This window comes from Mauremys reevesii, linkage group 11, assembly GCF_016161935.1.
Source record: "Mauremys reevesii isolate NIE-2019 linkage group 11, ASM1616193v1, whole genome shotgun sequence".
NCBI classification, from domain to species: domain Eukaryota; kingdom Metazoa; phylum Chordata; order Testudines; family Geoemydidae; genus Mauremys; species Mauremys reevesii.
The window spans coordinates 64,977,099-64,993,288 of NC_052633.1; the positions used below are offsets into that span (position 1 = coordinate 64,977,099).

The 16,190-nt window shown below is 44.8% G+C and overlaps 1 protein-coding gene across 1 annotated transcript in view; it reads left to right on the forward strand.

The window, feature by feature from the left end:
- Window positions 1-14,798: 14,798 nt before the first annotated feature.
- Window positions 14,799-16,190, forward strand: part of ITGB5 (integrin subunit beta 5) — a 106,635-nt gene continuing 105,243 nt past the window's right edge. Inside the window, exon 1 of the mRNA XM_039495147.1 lies at window positions 14,799-15,254. Coding sequence (XP_039351081.1) covers window positions 15,176-15,254 — 79 coding nt within the window. The 5' untranslated portion in view covers window positions 14,799-15,175. The remainder of the gene's footprint in view (window positions 15,255-16,190) is intronic.

Below are 16,190 nucleotides of genomic sequence, written 5' to 3' on the forward strand. Positions count from 1 at the left end.
TTGCTTTTTACCAGAGTCTTTTGTTTTGTCCTTGGGTTTGATGTATACGAGCTTTGGACTGTCCTGATGCTTCATCTGCGCTCTTGTGCTGTTTTGCATTGGCGTTGTTCTTGCTGCTGTTAAAGGTCTCAGAGCAGATTCCTGGTTCTTTGGCAGTTCTGGTGGAGGTGTCCCTGTACTCTGACTATAACATTATCAGGAGAGCTGCCCATGCCTGATTAAGAAAAACAGATGTTCCAATTTAGCATCAAATAAACATTTTACAAAACTTAACTTTACCATCGTTCTCACCCATATCTATGTATTTGCTTAAAATACAAAACCTCATAAAATAACCAAACCAATGAGCAAAATTATATTTACTGGGCTTCATCCATCCAGCAGCCGTTGATGCTGGTGAATTTTCCTTTCCAGCAGTCTCTTTCCTTTTTCTTTTGAGGTTGTTTACCCTCTGGTCTAAAGATCTCTCGTGTTTTAAACGTACTGTGGAGCAGACAACATTATTATTATAAAACACATGAAACTGTCTTGTAAACTTAAAAAATAAAATACTCATTTGGGCGTTTTTCTATTTAAAAAGTCATAGCTTTAAAACAAACTAATCCATTTCAGGCTGTACAACAAACACAGGTTTTCATTTATTTCTTCCACTAGGGTTTCTCTAAAACCTAGACATTTTTTAATACAAGCACGTGTTTCCACCATGCACCCAAAAACAAAGTGTGTAATAAAATACTTTTAAAATCCCGCATCATAACTATGTCTTTCATAGGCCCCCTAAATCACCAACAACAATTTAAACACTAATTAATTTTAAAACAACCCATTTTAAAAACACATCACATTTTGCAGAGTAAAAACCAAACTGTTTTGAAACAAAATACTGTAAAACCCCACACAGTTATCTCTAGCATAGACCCCCTGAATCGCCAACAACAATTTAAACACTAAAACAACCCATTTTAAAAAGCACATCACATTTTGCAGAGTAAAAAACCCTGTTAGTTTGAAACACACCAAACCAACAGTTTTCAACCATCTACTTTAAGAAACTCCACACCTATGTCTTGCACAGACCCCTAACTCACAATTTAAACATTAAAACTTATTAAAAAACATTTTAAAACATACACACACCTTTTAAAAGCCAATTGCAGAAATGTACCTTCCACCACAGGGTAAAGAGATACTGGCACATGGTTATTCTGTTTTTCCACCATGCATACTGGGGCCTTTGGATTAAAGAACAAGCAAAGTGTTTAGTTAGTATTATTCCCCAATTGCATCAAATCCCTATACAATCTGTGTTCTAACTGGTGTTTTTTAATTTAACAGTATTAAGCACAACTATAGTTAAAAATGGGGTTTTGCCTGGCCCTGGTGAAAAGTATCTTGAAGTTGCTATTTCCGTGCTAAATAGATCACACTGCAATAAAGATAGGTACCATTATTTAGTAGGGACAGCATGGACAAAGCACTGCAGTAAAGAACGAGTGCTGTAATAAATTTTCTAATGGGACATTAATAGTTTCCCAACATAGTGCTTGTTACGTTTTTTGGAGAGTGGGAGGAGGAAGATACTCAAACCCGTTTTTAGAGCCAATCCCCACCTGTCTCAAAGAGCAATTGTTTTACTGCACAGTTTATTAGATGTCCATTCTCCTCACCTTGTTTCCTCTGAAGTGAGACTGATTAAAAAATAAGATCATTCCTGCAGTTACCCTACAAATAAATCTGAGGTGTAACCAGGAAGAGGAAGTGAATTGCATGGATGAATCTCTGGAAAATATCTGACAGTCCCTTGAGAAATATTTTATATTACTGGTTAATTTTACAAGGTAACTAAACCGGAGCTCTGAGCTACCTTTACAGAGACCCTTGCAGGAATTCCTTACTTTTCAGATTAGTTGTTAGGTTGTTTTTTTTAACCCTTCATGTTCTTTTGTTAAATGTAATAAATATGAAAAGAGAGTGTGTAACTTAACTATAAATCAAACAATGCACGTGTTCCACCTCTAGTCATTGTAGGTTAAATGATTTTACAAGACAAGGACTTTCTTTTTAGGATTTTCATTCCTTCCAGATGTAAAGGATTTTATCTTTCAAGAGTTGCATAAGCTTCCTTGTATGTATCTAGAAGGTAAGCAGATTTAAAATTCTGGATGTTTCGTGGTGAAAAAGGCAAAAGAAAATGTGTAACGATTTGCTTAGAACAATAATCTGCTAATGTCTTAAAAGTTTCAGATGAGATTTTAAAAAGCTGCATAGGGGATTTGGAGGCTAACACCCATTAACTTTAGCGAGAATTTGTTTAGGCAGCTTTGCAAATCTCAGCCTTCATGCTTTCATAGCATTTCACTCACTTGAAATCCCCGCTCCATTGAAATCAATGGGAGTTTTGCCATTGACTTTGGTGTAGCCAGGATTTCCCTGATTCTCTAACATACCAAAGCAAAATGAAATACCACCCAATGATGATTTCCACCAAGGAAACCTCTTCACTGTTTCCATTCCATTTACTCTTTTGATAGACTCTATTAAATCTGTGTTATAAATTGTCATAGTTGTTTTATGTTGCTCCTTTACAGTGTTGTGCAGTGACTTTCATTTATTCTACTCAGCAAAGTCTTTGTTCAGCCACAAGGTGGTACTGTCACTTCTCAATAGCAGGAATAGCCTTTAGAAACCAAAGAACCCTTAATGCATTCATTCTAGTTCTGGGTCAACCAATAACACAGATGGTAAACAATTTCCCATTGGCTTGGAGTTAATTTTTAACCTCCTTCTGTGTCATAACCTCATGCAACCATGGGTCTATCCCTTTGATGATATTCTTATTATTTTCACAGATCAGGGCACAGTTATCAGGGTCACAGGTGTGACCCTTCATTTGAGATACATATGCTCTGTCCTCATGCAATGAATAGATGACTCTTGTATCTTGACATTTTAATTAACCACACTGCTGAAATTAACGATGTAGCCCACCATGGTCTGCTTTCCAGCTGTTATGTTCATGGCACACACACACACACAGAAGTTAGAGAAAAATATAAATACTCTTGCTGGAACGTAACTCCACTTTCTTTCTTAGAATTCAGCATGATAACATACAAGAACCCCAAAACAGGCTCCTCCTGAAAAGAGAGGCACAATTCCCCCACCCTTACTATAGGCTGGCTGGCTGCATCAGGGCCTAACAGGAGTCAGTCTGCACACGTCCCTCCAGAGCCCTCTAGCCCACAGAACCCCCTAGCCTGCAAGCAGGACCAGAAAAATATCCTGAAATTTAAAGTGACAGCCTACAATTTTAACACAGTTTTTAATACAACACACCGGCCAATCCACAATTTTTTTAGATTCTAAAAATTAAATCTGGAATAACTTGACAACCAAACAAAAATCCTTCTGGTTTTATCTGAGATGATTTGGGAGCAAGGATGTGCATGGCTCTGATGTAAATAATCCATGGACTGTGTTCCCAGGAATGATATTTTCATATGCTCCTGTAAAGTGTCTACATCACTTTTGAAAACTGTCAATCAATCAATAAGAGAGACAATTACTATGCATAATCAAACATGTGCCTGGTCCTCCATCTCCAAAAATACAGGTATCTACCACTTGGGCTAGAAGAATGTTCCCTCACGTTGTAGCTGTAGCAGGTCTGATATCCTCTCTGTGGGCCCAGCCACTAAAAGGCAGAATCACAACACACAGCCTGTACATTACATTGTCCACATAGGAACAAGTGCTATTATGGCAGGCAGGACCACACCCAGCTGCACAGGGAGACAGAGATCCACTCTGGAAAGATTCAGCCTTATGGGTTTCCCCAACACTCTGGTGTCCACTCCCTTTAAGAGATACAGACCCAAAGGTTTTATGAAATTTGCCCCCTCCCTCAATGTAGAGGGAGATATGCACAACTCCCTCCCCCTCCCCGATCAGAAATTACATAAACTGGATTTGAGATGCCACTGAGTCAGCCTGGGTGTGGCCCTGCCTGTGTGCTTGGCAGGAAGAGGCTTATGAGCCTAACCCAGCAAGGTCAGGTAAAGGGGACCCAGGCTGGCAAAATAGGCTGACTCAGTGGCATCCCAGCACATCAGGTGACATCTCAAAGGGCCCAGACCCATCACATGGGGGATCTTGACTCCCTGTGTGCTGTCTGCATGGCCTTCCTTTGTCCTAGCTCTTAGCAAAAGATTGGGGGAAGGGAAAGAGTGGGCAGGGGAGGTGGAGCTGTAACTATAGCAATCCATGATGGGGATGCAGTAGAAATGGAGGCTACTGCAGCTCTGAAGCATTAGTGGCCACCACAGAATGGTTCCATGGCCTGGAGGGGATTCCTTGCTGGTTACTTGAGCTGTGATCTGGGATAGTGATAAGGATCTAGCCCCTGGTGAATAAATGAGGTGGTGAGATCTGAGAGAAATAGTGTCTCACCCAATGGCATTTCTTTGAAGATCTTTGGAAAGAGAAGAAAACAGAGAATTGGTTATTAACCTGGTCAAGAAAACTGATCTGTCAAGTCCCATATCCTGCCTACAGCTGTGTCTACTTCCTGATGCTTAAGGAAGTCTGGCAACAGATCAGATGAGAAGCTGGTGAAAAGGTGTATTAATATCCATAATGTGGTTTTGGGCACCAGGATTCATACACGTTTGCTTTTTCGTTTGTTTCATTTCACTGGGCTTCATTCTCTCTGACTTTGAGTTTTGGGTTCAAACCAACGCCAGAAAAACTCCAAGCTAATCTCACCTGAAACCAGCACATCTCCCTTTTGGGCGATTTTTTTGGAAAATCATAAATCAATCCAGATTGTTCAATCTGAGCCCAGGTTTGTGCTGTCTGCCATTTAACTGCTTAAATCAAAAGATTGACTTGATACTGAGGTACATGCTCCTCCTCCTTGACCTGTCAGCTGCCTCTGGCACAATCTATCGTGTTCCTCTTCTTGAAATCTTGTCCTCCCTTGGCTTCCGTGACTGTGTCCTCTCCTGGTTCTCCCCCACCTCTCTAGTTGTTCCTTCAGCATGTTCTTCATAGAATCCTCCTCCAGCTCTCTGTCCTTTTCTTCTCACTCTACACCTTATCTCTGGGTAATCTCATCTGCAAACCATTTAACTACCATTCCTGGGCTGACGATTTACAGATCTACCTCGCTATTCCAGACCTGTCCAAACTAAAATCTCAGCCTGTCTCTTTGCCATCACCTCGTGCCAAACACCCATCAGCTGAAGCTAAATATAGCTATAACAAAGCTCCTAATCTTCTTCTCCCCCTGACAAGCCCTCCTTGCTACCTCCTTTTCCAATAACTGTGGATAACACTATCATACTGCTTGTCATGCAGCCTGGATGTGAGGACCTAGAAAGGTCTGAGTTGAAGATTATATCCAGTTTACAGTCCTACCTCTGATTCTCGCCAATTCTTTGTGCATCACATCTCTAAGATACGGCCTTTCTGAACCATCCATGCAGCTATAACTCTCATCTTATCACATCACATCTGGATTATTGCAGCATCCTTTCTTTCTGGCCTTCACAAATGCAGTGTTGCCAAACTCATAACCATTCAGAATGCTATTGCAAAGATCATTTCCGTATCCCATCAATTTGACCATGTCACTCCTCTCTTTTGCATCCCTTTGCTGGCTCCCCCTTCTTTATCACATCAAACATATTGTGCTTGTATTCACGGTCAATCCCCACTCTATCAATCTAGCATTTCTCACTCACGATCTAGCTGGCCTTGCTCGCCACTGATTGGCCTATGATGTCAACCTCCATCACTCACTTGTTAAATTTTCAAACAAGCACCTTCATGCTTTCTGCCATGCTGCCCCACACACTCGAAAGAAGTTCTGGATAAACATCTATAAAGCTACCTCATTATCCACTTTCAAATCTCTCTCCTAAAAACTCTCTCTCTTTGCATTGATTCCTATAAAAATTGTCAGTGTTTAGGCTGCTGCTGTGCTGAGTCCACTGCCTATCATGTTGACCATATTCGTTTCACTGTGTCTTTGTACTTTCCTATGTGTCTGTATCCATCTGTTGTCGCCTCGTCTTACAATTTGAAGTGTAAGCTCCTTGGGGCAGGGACTGTCTTGTTCTGTGTTTGTACAGCACCTAGTACAATGGGCTTCTGATCCACGACTAGGCTCCTAGATGTTATTTGCATGAATGCAAATAATTAATAATGATTTATGCAGCACCTATAAGCTTCAATAATTATATCTACACTATATTGGCATCCCTCTAATGCAATCTAAATTCTTGGATCCTATCCCAAAATTCACAGGCTTCAGTGTAAAACCGGGCCAGGAGGGGATTATCTTAGTTGCTCCAAAGTCCTTTCCAGGACTCTGAAGGGGTGTCCCCAGGACACTACTGTTCCCTGATTGCAGAGTCCTATTATTGCACCTACTGGGGTTTGATTAAGAGTTCATGCTCTCACCACCTGGCTTCTCCCCCTTTTGGCTCTCACAGTAAATTACAAACCTACATTTATGACTTTACAGCCTGTTATCACAAGAAGGATTGAGATGTCACAATTTCAGGACTAGGATTTCATTGCAGTGTCAACTAGGGGCAAAGCAATGGGCTGTGAGGGATTGAGGGAGGCACCTTCTGTTTTAAATTAGAGCTGGACTCACATCCCAGTATTCAGATCTGAACAAGGTTGGAGCATGTTTGAGACCAGAGTTTTGTGTCAATCCTTATAAAGATAGGCACCATATTAAAAATCTCGACTAGGGCCTATAAAATGACTCACTTGGTATCTACAGATGTGCTAGCACTTATTAACTACACTCCTTGCCCCAGCAAGATCCAGGGATTCAGGTATTTGGAACTCAGATCCAAATAACCTCTGATTTGACTTGTGCAAAACAAAATATACCTGATAAGGCTTTGCAAAACCCAAATCAATCCCATTGAATTTGTTCCTCTCTACTGATAATTGGGGATCAAGCGAACTGAGTTCAAAACCATGTCCCATGTAAACAGATCTTAAGTTCAGATGTATTAGAGAGGTCTCTCTTGGGTGAAAGTCCTGCCAGATGTGTGCCAGATGAAGCAAACAAAAAACATGAGCCCCCTCAGAGTCCAAGTGCTCTTCTTGTTTCCTTTCCAGAGGAAACACACTGTGACACTTAACTACAAGTCAGGTTTTTTGTTTGGACCGTTCAAGGGCCTTATCCAGCAAGGTACTGAATGTCCTCAGTTGCTTCATTGGGAGGTAAGGGTTATCTGCACCATTGAGCAGGTGCTCAGCGTCTCACAGGATTGAGCTGCAAGACCTCACAATGCAGTAAGTGTAATATTTACCATTTCACATTCAAGGATTCCAGTGCACTTTGCCATAGTTAATCAACGGAGCCTCAGAATATTCCTATGAGAGGTGGTATTATCCTTATTTTATAGATAAGGAACTTGAGGTGCAGAGGGCTTAGTGGCCTGATCATGCACTATTGAAGTTAATGGCAAAACTTTCTTTGACTTCAATAGAGCAGGACTGGCCCTTATGCAACTTGTCCGTCCATGATCACAAAGTGAATGTGTCAGAGCTGGGAATGGCACACAAATCTCCTGATGCTGCACTCTAAACCCAGCACCACACTGCTTGCCGAAATGCCATTTCCTCATCACTTTGCACTGCACCTTATATTGAATAACTGTCTCCACAGATTATGCTTGCATCTTTCCAGTCTTGGTCTCTTCTTTTGTATAAGGGAATTCTAGGGAAAAGATGTGTGGCTCATTAAATACTGTCACACATAGGAATGAAGGAGGTAATCTTCATTCTCTGACTTTGCCCTATGCTGGCAGCTGTTCTCGGCTTGTCCCTGAATCCTCCAGAGTGTCAGCAATAGGCATGCAGTTCAGAGCCCTCCATAGCAGGCAATTAGAAAGGATTAGATAAAGACTAGTCTAGGAGCTTCGGTTCAGCTGCATATAATCTCCTTTAACGGATTATTTCCTGGCTGTGGAGCCAACCTCATGGACTCAGTGGCTGTCCTCACTCTTGTGCGGTGGATTCCTCACATTTAATGAAAACTATGAAAAAGTCCTTCTCTTGACTTTACTGCTGCTCTATAAATATCTAGGGCAATATCCTCTCTGCTGCTTCTGCATGTGACCAGATGGGAGACCACTGACTTTGCACCATGCTCTCCTCCAGGAACACAGAGAACTTCCTCCACTAAAGCTCTGCAGGGTTATTCCTCTACAGGAACTGGAGAGCAGGGCAGGAGCCATGGAATCAAGGAGCAATCATGCTCCATACCATGTTCTCCTCAAGACCCCATAGATTTCCCATTGGAAATGTGACCCTGTGTTAATGCTGCTTAAAACAACGTTAATACCCTGCTGATTCCACTCCATGGCTAAGTGGAACTCTCAAAGCTAAGTCTGTAAAGTGAACCACACACAGGCTCCTGGAATTTCCCTCCGGCAAGATTCGCTGTGGGAGGGAATGATGGAACTGAAACCCTCGGGCCCATCCTTCTCCCACTGAAGTCCAATGGCAAAACTTCCACTGAGCAGGACCTGGCACCCAGTGCCATTTGGTATCCACAATGTACACACGCAAAATCCACCCTCCCAGTGGAAACCCAGTCTATATGGAACTGCAATGACACCAACTAGTCACTAGTTTCACACGGGCCACCAAATAGTTATCAGAAGTATATGAACTTTGGATGATACCTAGCTGGGCTAAATACAACCAATGACGTAGTGGTGAAAGGCTGCATCTTCTGGAACCAAGCTCCTGAATCTTCTGAGACAACTTCTCTTCAAAAATATATCCCGTATGTCTTCCATCTCTTTCAGTGATTTTTTTTCCCCCCGACTCCACGTTAGAAACTCACCATAACTTTTCCATTGTTGCAGATTTCTCCTCTTACCTCTTGGGTTTCCTTTCTCTGTGTTACTTATTTACCATTCTTCAGCTCTCCCTTATACATCTGTTTTTTTTTTTTATCCCCGTTGTTTTCCTGTGTAGCAAGAGGAGGGAGTTGTATGGGTGAGCTGGGCCAGCACAGGGAGCTCCTGATAGTTTCTTCTCTTGACAAGCAGAGTGTTTAAAGCACCCGGGTACTGCAGCCTGCTAATAGGGTATATTCAATATCATTCTTTATTCAGAACACTGAGCATGATGTACCTAGAGCATGATGATGTCTCAGGACACCAGGTTCCTAGAGCCTGGGCTCCACCACTTCTGCAATTTTATAGCCCTGCAAGCCTGAGCCCCACAAGCCGGGCCAGCCATGGGTGTCTTATTGCAGTGTAGCTATTCCCTTACTGTCCACTCTAGGCTGGCTTATTCAGAGTTTGGACAGAGCTCACTACCATGGCGTGCAAAGAGTAAAGAACCCCCTGCACTGCTGCTTTACCTATCTCATTACACCTTCACAGAGGTTCTGTGGCACAGATCCTTTATCCAGGCTCCTCACAAAGGCATGACTTTTATTCTAGAAGCATGTCAGCAACAGAGCACACTGAGAGCCAGGTGGATCTGCACTGTAAATCCAGGGATGAATTTGGCTCAGTTTGTTGAGCGGATGGATATACACACACAACAGGCTAAATTCTCCTCTCAGTTACCAAACCTTTGGGACAGATTCCTTCCTGGTGCAACTTGACATGGCTGAAATTTACAGCAGGAGTCAACTTGTTTCAGGCATGCTTTGTACATTGCACTTTGAATGAACACTACACGCATTCTCCTCAGGGCCGGTGCAAGGATATTCTAGGCGAAACTTCCACCTTGCACCCCCACTTCCTCCCGTAACATCGGTTCATTGAGGGGCAAATTCCAACGAGCCTTTATAAACCCCAGGGGCCAGCCGTGCCCAGGGGCTGCTCCCCAGACCAGGTTCCCCCCTCTCTGCCCCCTGAACTCCCCCGGAGGGTGCACAGCCCCCCCGTGAGCCCTCCCCACCCCATCCCGACGGCCCCCGCCCTGAGTCCACTCACTGGCTTTGCAGGACTTGGGCCGCTGCAGCAGCTCTGCAGGGAGGAGCTGCCTTCTGGGGGCTCCTGCAGCAGATACATGCGCACAGAGGCCACTGTGCACCCCCCAGCTCCCCCCTCGCCACACTCGGGCTCTGTGGCTCCTGGGAGTGTGAGCCGCCACTGCCGTTGCCCCTCCCAGATCAGGCTCAGGGCCCCATGCCCTGGCAGCGGCTCACATGCCCACGAGCTGCAGAGCCCGAGCATGGCAAGGGGGAAAAAGGGGGGCGCACGGGGGCCTCTGTGCACATGCATCTGCTGCAGCCTGCAGGAGCCCCCTGAGGGGGTGCCAGGCTGCAGCCTGGGCAGGAGGGGTGGGGGGCGCGGCTGCTCCCCGCTAGCGGCACTGACACCTTTGCAGGGCTCCTGCCCCCCTGCGCCACGCCGGCTCCTCCATGGCTGGGGCTCGCCGCCGCCGCAAGCAGGACACTCTGGCTCTCAGGTGCCTCCAGAAGGCGGCTGCTCCCTGCTGAGCCAGGACACCGCTTTTTGGTGTCCCCAGGGCTGTCTTTAGGATTTATGAGGGCCCTATGCAGTACTATTAAACTGGTGCCCCTATGCCCGATGGCAGCCTGAGCTTGCAGCCCGGCACGGGGTTGGGGTGGAGGGACAAGGCAGAAAGAATAACAAGACGCCCAGCCTGCCTCATGGTGGCGGAGAGTCACAGTTCCCCACAGAGACCCCTGTACCCTCTCCCTCACGCAGAATGGACATGCAGAAGGTACCTAATTAAAAGCACTAAACTTGGGAATAAAAAATGTCAGTCACAGGTTTTTTGATATGCCTGGAAGTTTGTCAGACATTTATTTGCAAAAACTTTGTAATAAGGGTGAGTCAGCTGTCCTGCTGAATACAACATTAAATATTATGGAATACATGATGCAGCTCTTCTCTGTTTTACATTTTCTTAATCAGTATTTCTAAGCCGATTTTATATTTTAAATGTACACTTAAATATACTAATTCCAGATTACTACATATTTAACTCACTGAAACAGACATTATTTTAAATTAATCGGTCACAGAGGTTGAGTGTGTTCATAACAATGTTCATTGCTTTTAGAAAAAGGGAACACTAATTTACTGTGTGTGATCTCCATAATAATACACGTTTATGAAATTTCACCAACTTTAAAATATATGTTTCCAAAGATTTTAGGCATAACAAAGGATTGTATATCTTACTAATGTACTGATTTTGCTTAAAACTAGTTCGTCAGATAGCTGGACAAAGAGTTTCCCTTTCTTTACTTCTGACTATCTGGAAGCAAAGGGCTGTTGCTTCCTTCAGTTGGGGGGGGGAAGGTGAAGGGGGTGAAGGGAGAAATGGATGGACAGAAGGACGGGAAGACTTTGGAAGTAAGTTTTTTTTACTATAGTAATTAAAATTTGTATTTTAGATAAGGGTGGTCTTTTGAAGAATTTATTAAAAAAAAACATAAGTCTGAAGATCCAAGTATTTAAGGCTAAAGATGATTGTGCATCTAAAAATCTATGCAAGGATTTTTTAGAGATGTGATTTTATAATCTTCACCAACTCACTAATGAAATATTTTTAAAGCAAATTTTAAACTAAGGTCCTGTAGACTGACATGTTCTGAGAAAATATTACAGTTATGCACAACTGTTTTTGTCAGTACATTCAGAAACTGACAGTAGATACCTGGGGGTTGGCAAATGCCTGTTAAATGTCTTGATTACCCCTTGAATGGCTCTTTAACAGTTTCAGGGTTGTGCTAATAGGTCTGGCAGGCTGGAGACTTGTTCTCTTTTAACTACTAGATCCCCTTCCCAGGAAGACTCAGAGCCTGCAGGAAGGGTCAGAACAGGGTGCCCCAAATTGTCAGGTGCCCTACCCAGCTGCCTATGCCTAAGGACAGCCCTGGGTGCCCCCAACCACTTGCCGCCCTAGGTCACTGCTTAGTTCGCCTACTGGTTGCACCGGCCCTGATTCTTGTCCTTCAGATCTCTCCTCAAGACCCCCTTTGGCTGTGATACCGGCACCAACCTGGCCAGCTAATGGTGCCTCTTTTCTTTTCAATATGGCAGTGAAGCTTGGTCTAGGCACAGTTTTTGTTTCAGAATAACGACGTCAGTTTGGAGTGTGACTTTTTTTTATGGTTGTTTTTACCAAATTAGCAACATAACTATGTCCTAGTATGGACGCAATTGTACTGGGACAGAGGCAGTGCTTAATGTGTAAGGAAAGAGGTGCCTGGGCTTGAGCAAGTTTTTTACTTTCATAACTGAGGCGGCAAGCCCAGTGGTGCTGGGGCTCAGCCCTGGCAAGCCTTGGCAAGAAATCAGCACCTTTATCTGCCCTTCTACTGGCATTGCTGATTCAGTGTTGCCAACTCCCTCAGTTATCTCAGGAGTCACCGCCCTTTGGCAGAGCAGAACTAGTCTGGCAAAGAAATGACTCAGAACCAGTCACCTTAGAATGTCAGCTGGGGGAGTGAGAGAATGGACCCTCCTCTGATTAGCTGCTGTTCCAGTTCTGCCTCCTGGGGAAAAGCAGCCAATCAGAGCTCCGGCAGGAAGTGGGCACAGCTCTCTCCCCCTCTTCTCAGGAGCAGACCCCTTTCTCACAGAAGGGGATGGGGGAGCAGGGACCAGGAGCAGAAAGTGCCCAGGTGCTCAGGGCCGCTGTATCATACTGGGATTGGAAGGGGCAGAGATGGGGCTGAAGAACCCCTGGAGGTGCCCCTCCCCCCAGTCTGGAAGAGGGAGAAAAGAACCCTGTTACATCCCCACACAACTCGGGTCTGGGACAAGGGGTGAAGGGCCAGGAGCTGCAGCAGGAGCAGGGATGAGGCTAGGGGGGCAAAATTGATTGGGGGCTGTGGGGTAGAACTGATTGCTTGGCAGGGGGTTGGGCAGATGTGCAGCTAAAAGCTCCTGCACTGGGGGCCAAAATCACCTCAAATTTGGGATTGTTGGCAATCTAATTGTCTCTCTCTCACACACACAGACTAGGGTTGACGGGGGGAGTACAGAAATCAAAAGACAGGCCAAAATACAATATAATCTTAAAGAAACAAACCCAAACCACCGTGATTTGGGGGCAATCCCCTGATTGTTGGAGGTCTGATGGTTTTTTAACCTTCAGAGCTGATAATATTGCTGATTCCCCATCCCACGTGAGAAGAAGCTATACATGTATACTGATATAACTGTGCTCAAGGGGATTGTACTGCTTTAACGATATTGGTATAGTGAAAGTGGCACAACTTTTGTGTGTGACAATTCCTAACAGAGGGCTTGAACACAGATAACAAATAATTAAATTAAAACCAGTTCCATGACAATACTGAAACAATTAGCCATATTTGTAAAAAAAATAACTATGAAAAGTAATGGAAATAGAGCAAATATTATAGCTAATATTTTGTGTATGTGAATAATGTAAATATTAGATTAGGAATAGAGATGTGTTTGATCAGTATCTCTTAGGCTCAAACGCTAATGCCCCAATCCAGCAAACATGTAGGCACCATGAGTGGTAAAGCTTTTCAGGATCCAAGCCTAAACTAGTATAACCAATTACTGGAATTTTCCTTTAATATTACATAACTGAGCTATAATCCATGAAAATAGAAAAAACTACTAAATCCAAACAGTAACTGAAACGCCCTCATAAATCCACAATCATCCTCTAGATCTGAAATGTTTATTCTCTCACTCTGTAACAATTGGATAGAAAATATGTTTTTTGGAACTTGTTTCTGAAACTGTATAAGGCAGGGAGGAAATAAAGGGAATTATCAGTGATATTTGAATAATTTTTCCATTTGGAGTTAACAGAGGCCAGGCAATTCAGTTGATTTGGATTGTTCTTTACTTTTCTTTTCCAGAAATGCATTAAGTATGTCTCTATTACAAAACATTAATGTAAGCAAACGGCTGGGCAGGCTTTAAAGAACTAGATTTTTATTAGTATATGTTGGATAATGTTGATTTCACAGCGCATACACAACTGATGAAAAAATACTTATATTGATAATAAACATTTACAGATAGCCAAAGTAAGAAAAATGTGGTTTGAAAACTTACCAATTTGATTGAAGGATATTGTATATCTGTATTGTAACTTTGTATATTTTTACGCTTGATGTTGACAATTTATGTTGAAAGAGTTATAAAACTTTAACTTTTTGAATCTCAGCACATACTGTCATTAAATGATGATTGTCTGGCGTCCTTCGTGGCTGAGCCCTCCTCCCCCAATTTCTCACAACTCTGAACATTTAAATTGATAAAAATAGAAACTGCTTAAGAATAAACAGTGATATTAACCTTTGAAATTATGAAAAAAGAAAAAGTGAATTCTGCTAAGCCTATGACCAGGTTCCAAAACTATACCCACTTGAAGGTGTGTGTGTTTAGTTCGAAAGCGTGCAGTGTAGCGGGGGGAGTATGGGATTTGTGTGTCGAGTGTGTGGAGCTGTTTGTGTGGAGTCTGGGAGCGGGTATATCTGGGGGCGGGGGCGGGGTTGTGTGTCTATGGGCGCGACGGCTGTGCCATGTGTGTGTTTGACTTGAGAGAGGAATCCCCAGCGGGCAGTTAAGTGTTAAGGAGCCCTGCGTGCTCACTGCACAGGCTGGGCGGAGAGTTCACGTCCGCACCCTCCTGCAGCAAGAAAGTTGCTGAACCTTGGAGCACGGGGGGACGCAGGGAGGGAGACGGACCCAGGGGGAGGGGACAGACCCGGGGGGGGAGGGGACAGCGGGAGCCAGGCCCAGGGAGGGAGGGGACAGAGCGAGGGGGGCAGAGCCAGCGAGGGAGAAATGAAGGGATTCAGCCGAGGCTTGGGAAACTTGGCTGCGCCCAGGGAGGTCCCGCCAGGCACTCGCTGAGCCCGTGGCGCTGCACTCCAGGCGGGTGCCCGCTGCTGATGGCAGGGGAGGGGAGCCCCTGAGGCGCGGCGGGGCTCGCTGCACCGTGTCCCGGGGAGCGGGGCATGCTCTGCACCCGGCCCGGCCCGGCCGCTGTGACCTGCTCGCCGGGGCAGTAATGCGCGCCCGGCAGCCCGGGCTCGCTGCCTCCCGCCGACCAGGCAGCTGCGGCTCCAGCTGCGGCCGCTGCTAGCTCGGCGGGCTCCTCTGCCGGCCCCAGCTGTAGCGCAACCCCCCCTCCAGCTGCAGGCACTATGCCCCGGGGACGGGGGCTCTCTTCCCCCAGCGCCGCCTGCCTCTTCATCCTCTCCTCCCTGCTCCACCACCTCAGGGGTAAGCCGCGTCTCGAGTCTCACCCGAACTGGGCGGTTGTTTTGGGTAGAAATCGCCACGGTTGCGTCGCAGGGGGAATCAACCCAAGAGTCAGCGCCCTGGTTGCTTTCTGGGGCTGAACAGGGGCTTGTGACGGGGGGGGGAGGTCGGTTTCTTCCCGGCAAGCATCCCTTTGCCAACGGCTTAGGGAGGGCGGGCTTCCCCTGAAGCAGCTAGAGACAGATGAAGCGCCCCATTGGTGTTCCAAATTCTGGGGGGAAACTGGGTTCTGGATTTCCCCGCTCACCACCCTCTTAGAGGGGCAGGTGATCTGCCACCCCGCCCCCCCAGCACAAAAGATTCATTGAAACACTTTCTGGTTTGAAGGTTATAAATAACCTGGGTTTTTGTTTGTTTGTTTTGTTTTGTTTTTAATTCCATAACCTTGATCCTGTAGGTTTTCTACAGGGCCTTTGGACTCAGAGCTCAGTACAGGCACTATATATCACAGAGCTCACTCTGCCCACACTGAGGCGCAGCCACCAATGATTGGGGTTGTTACAAGGGCCTCTTTATGGAGGAGTTTAATTAGTTTCAAGGTGGAATGTAGTGCAGTAGCTGGTATATGGTTCATGATACTGCCTGAAATGACTCTGCCGCACCTACAGAAGTGAGATATCTGTATCAGGAAAGGAGTAGACCTCACAAAGTCCATGCACATGCATCATATTACAATCCTTGGTGCTCCTCATTTTAGGCAAACAATGAAAGCACTAGTTCATTCTACATGTGCTTCAGAAAATTACAAACTCCATCAAATCTGGGGCAGGCTGTTAAATTTTATTTTTGTATGTGGTGTCAGGGTGCTAAAGAGTTTTTGGACAGGTATCCCTTTTTACTAGCAATCCAAATATATTTTCCCCCCAGAGACTACGTATCATTATTACAACTGAAAAT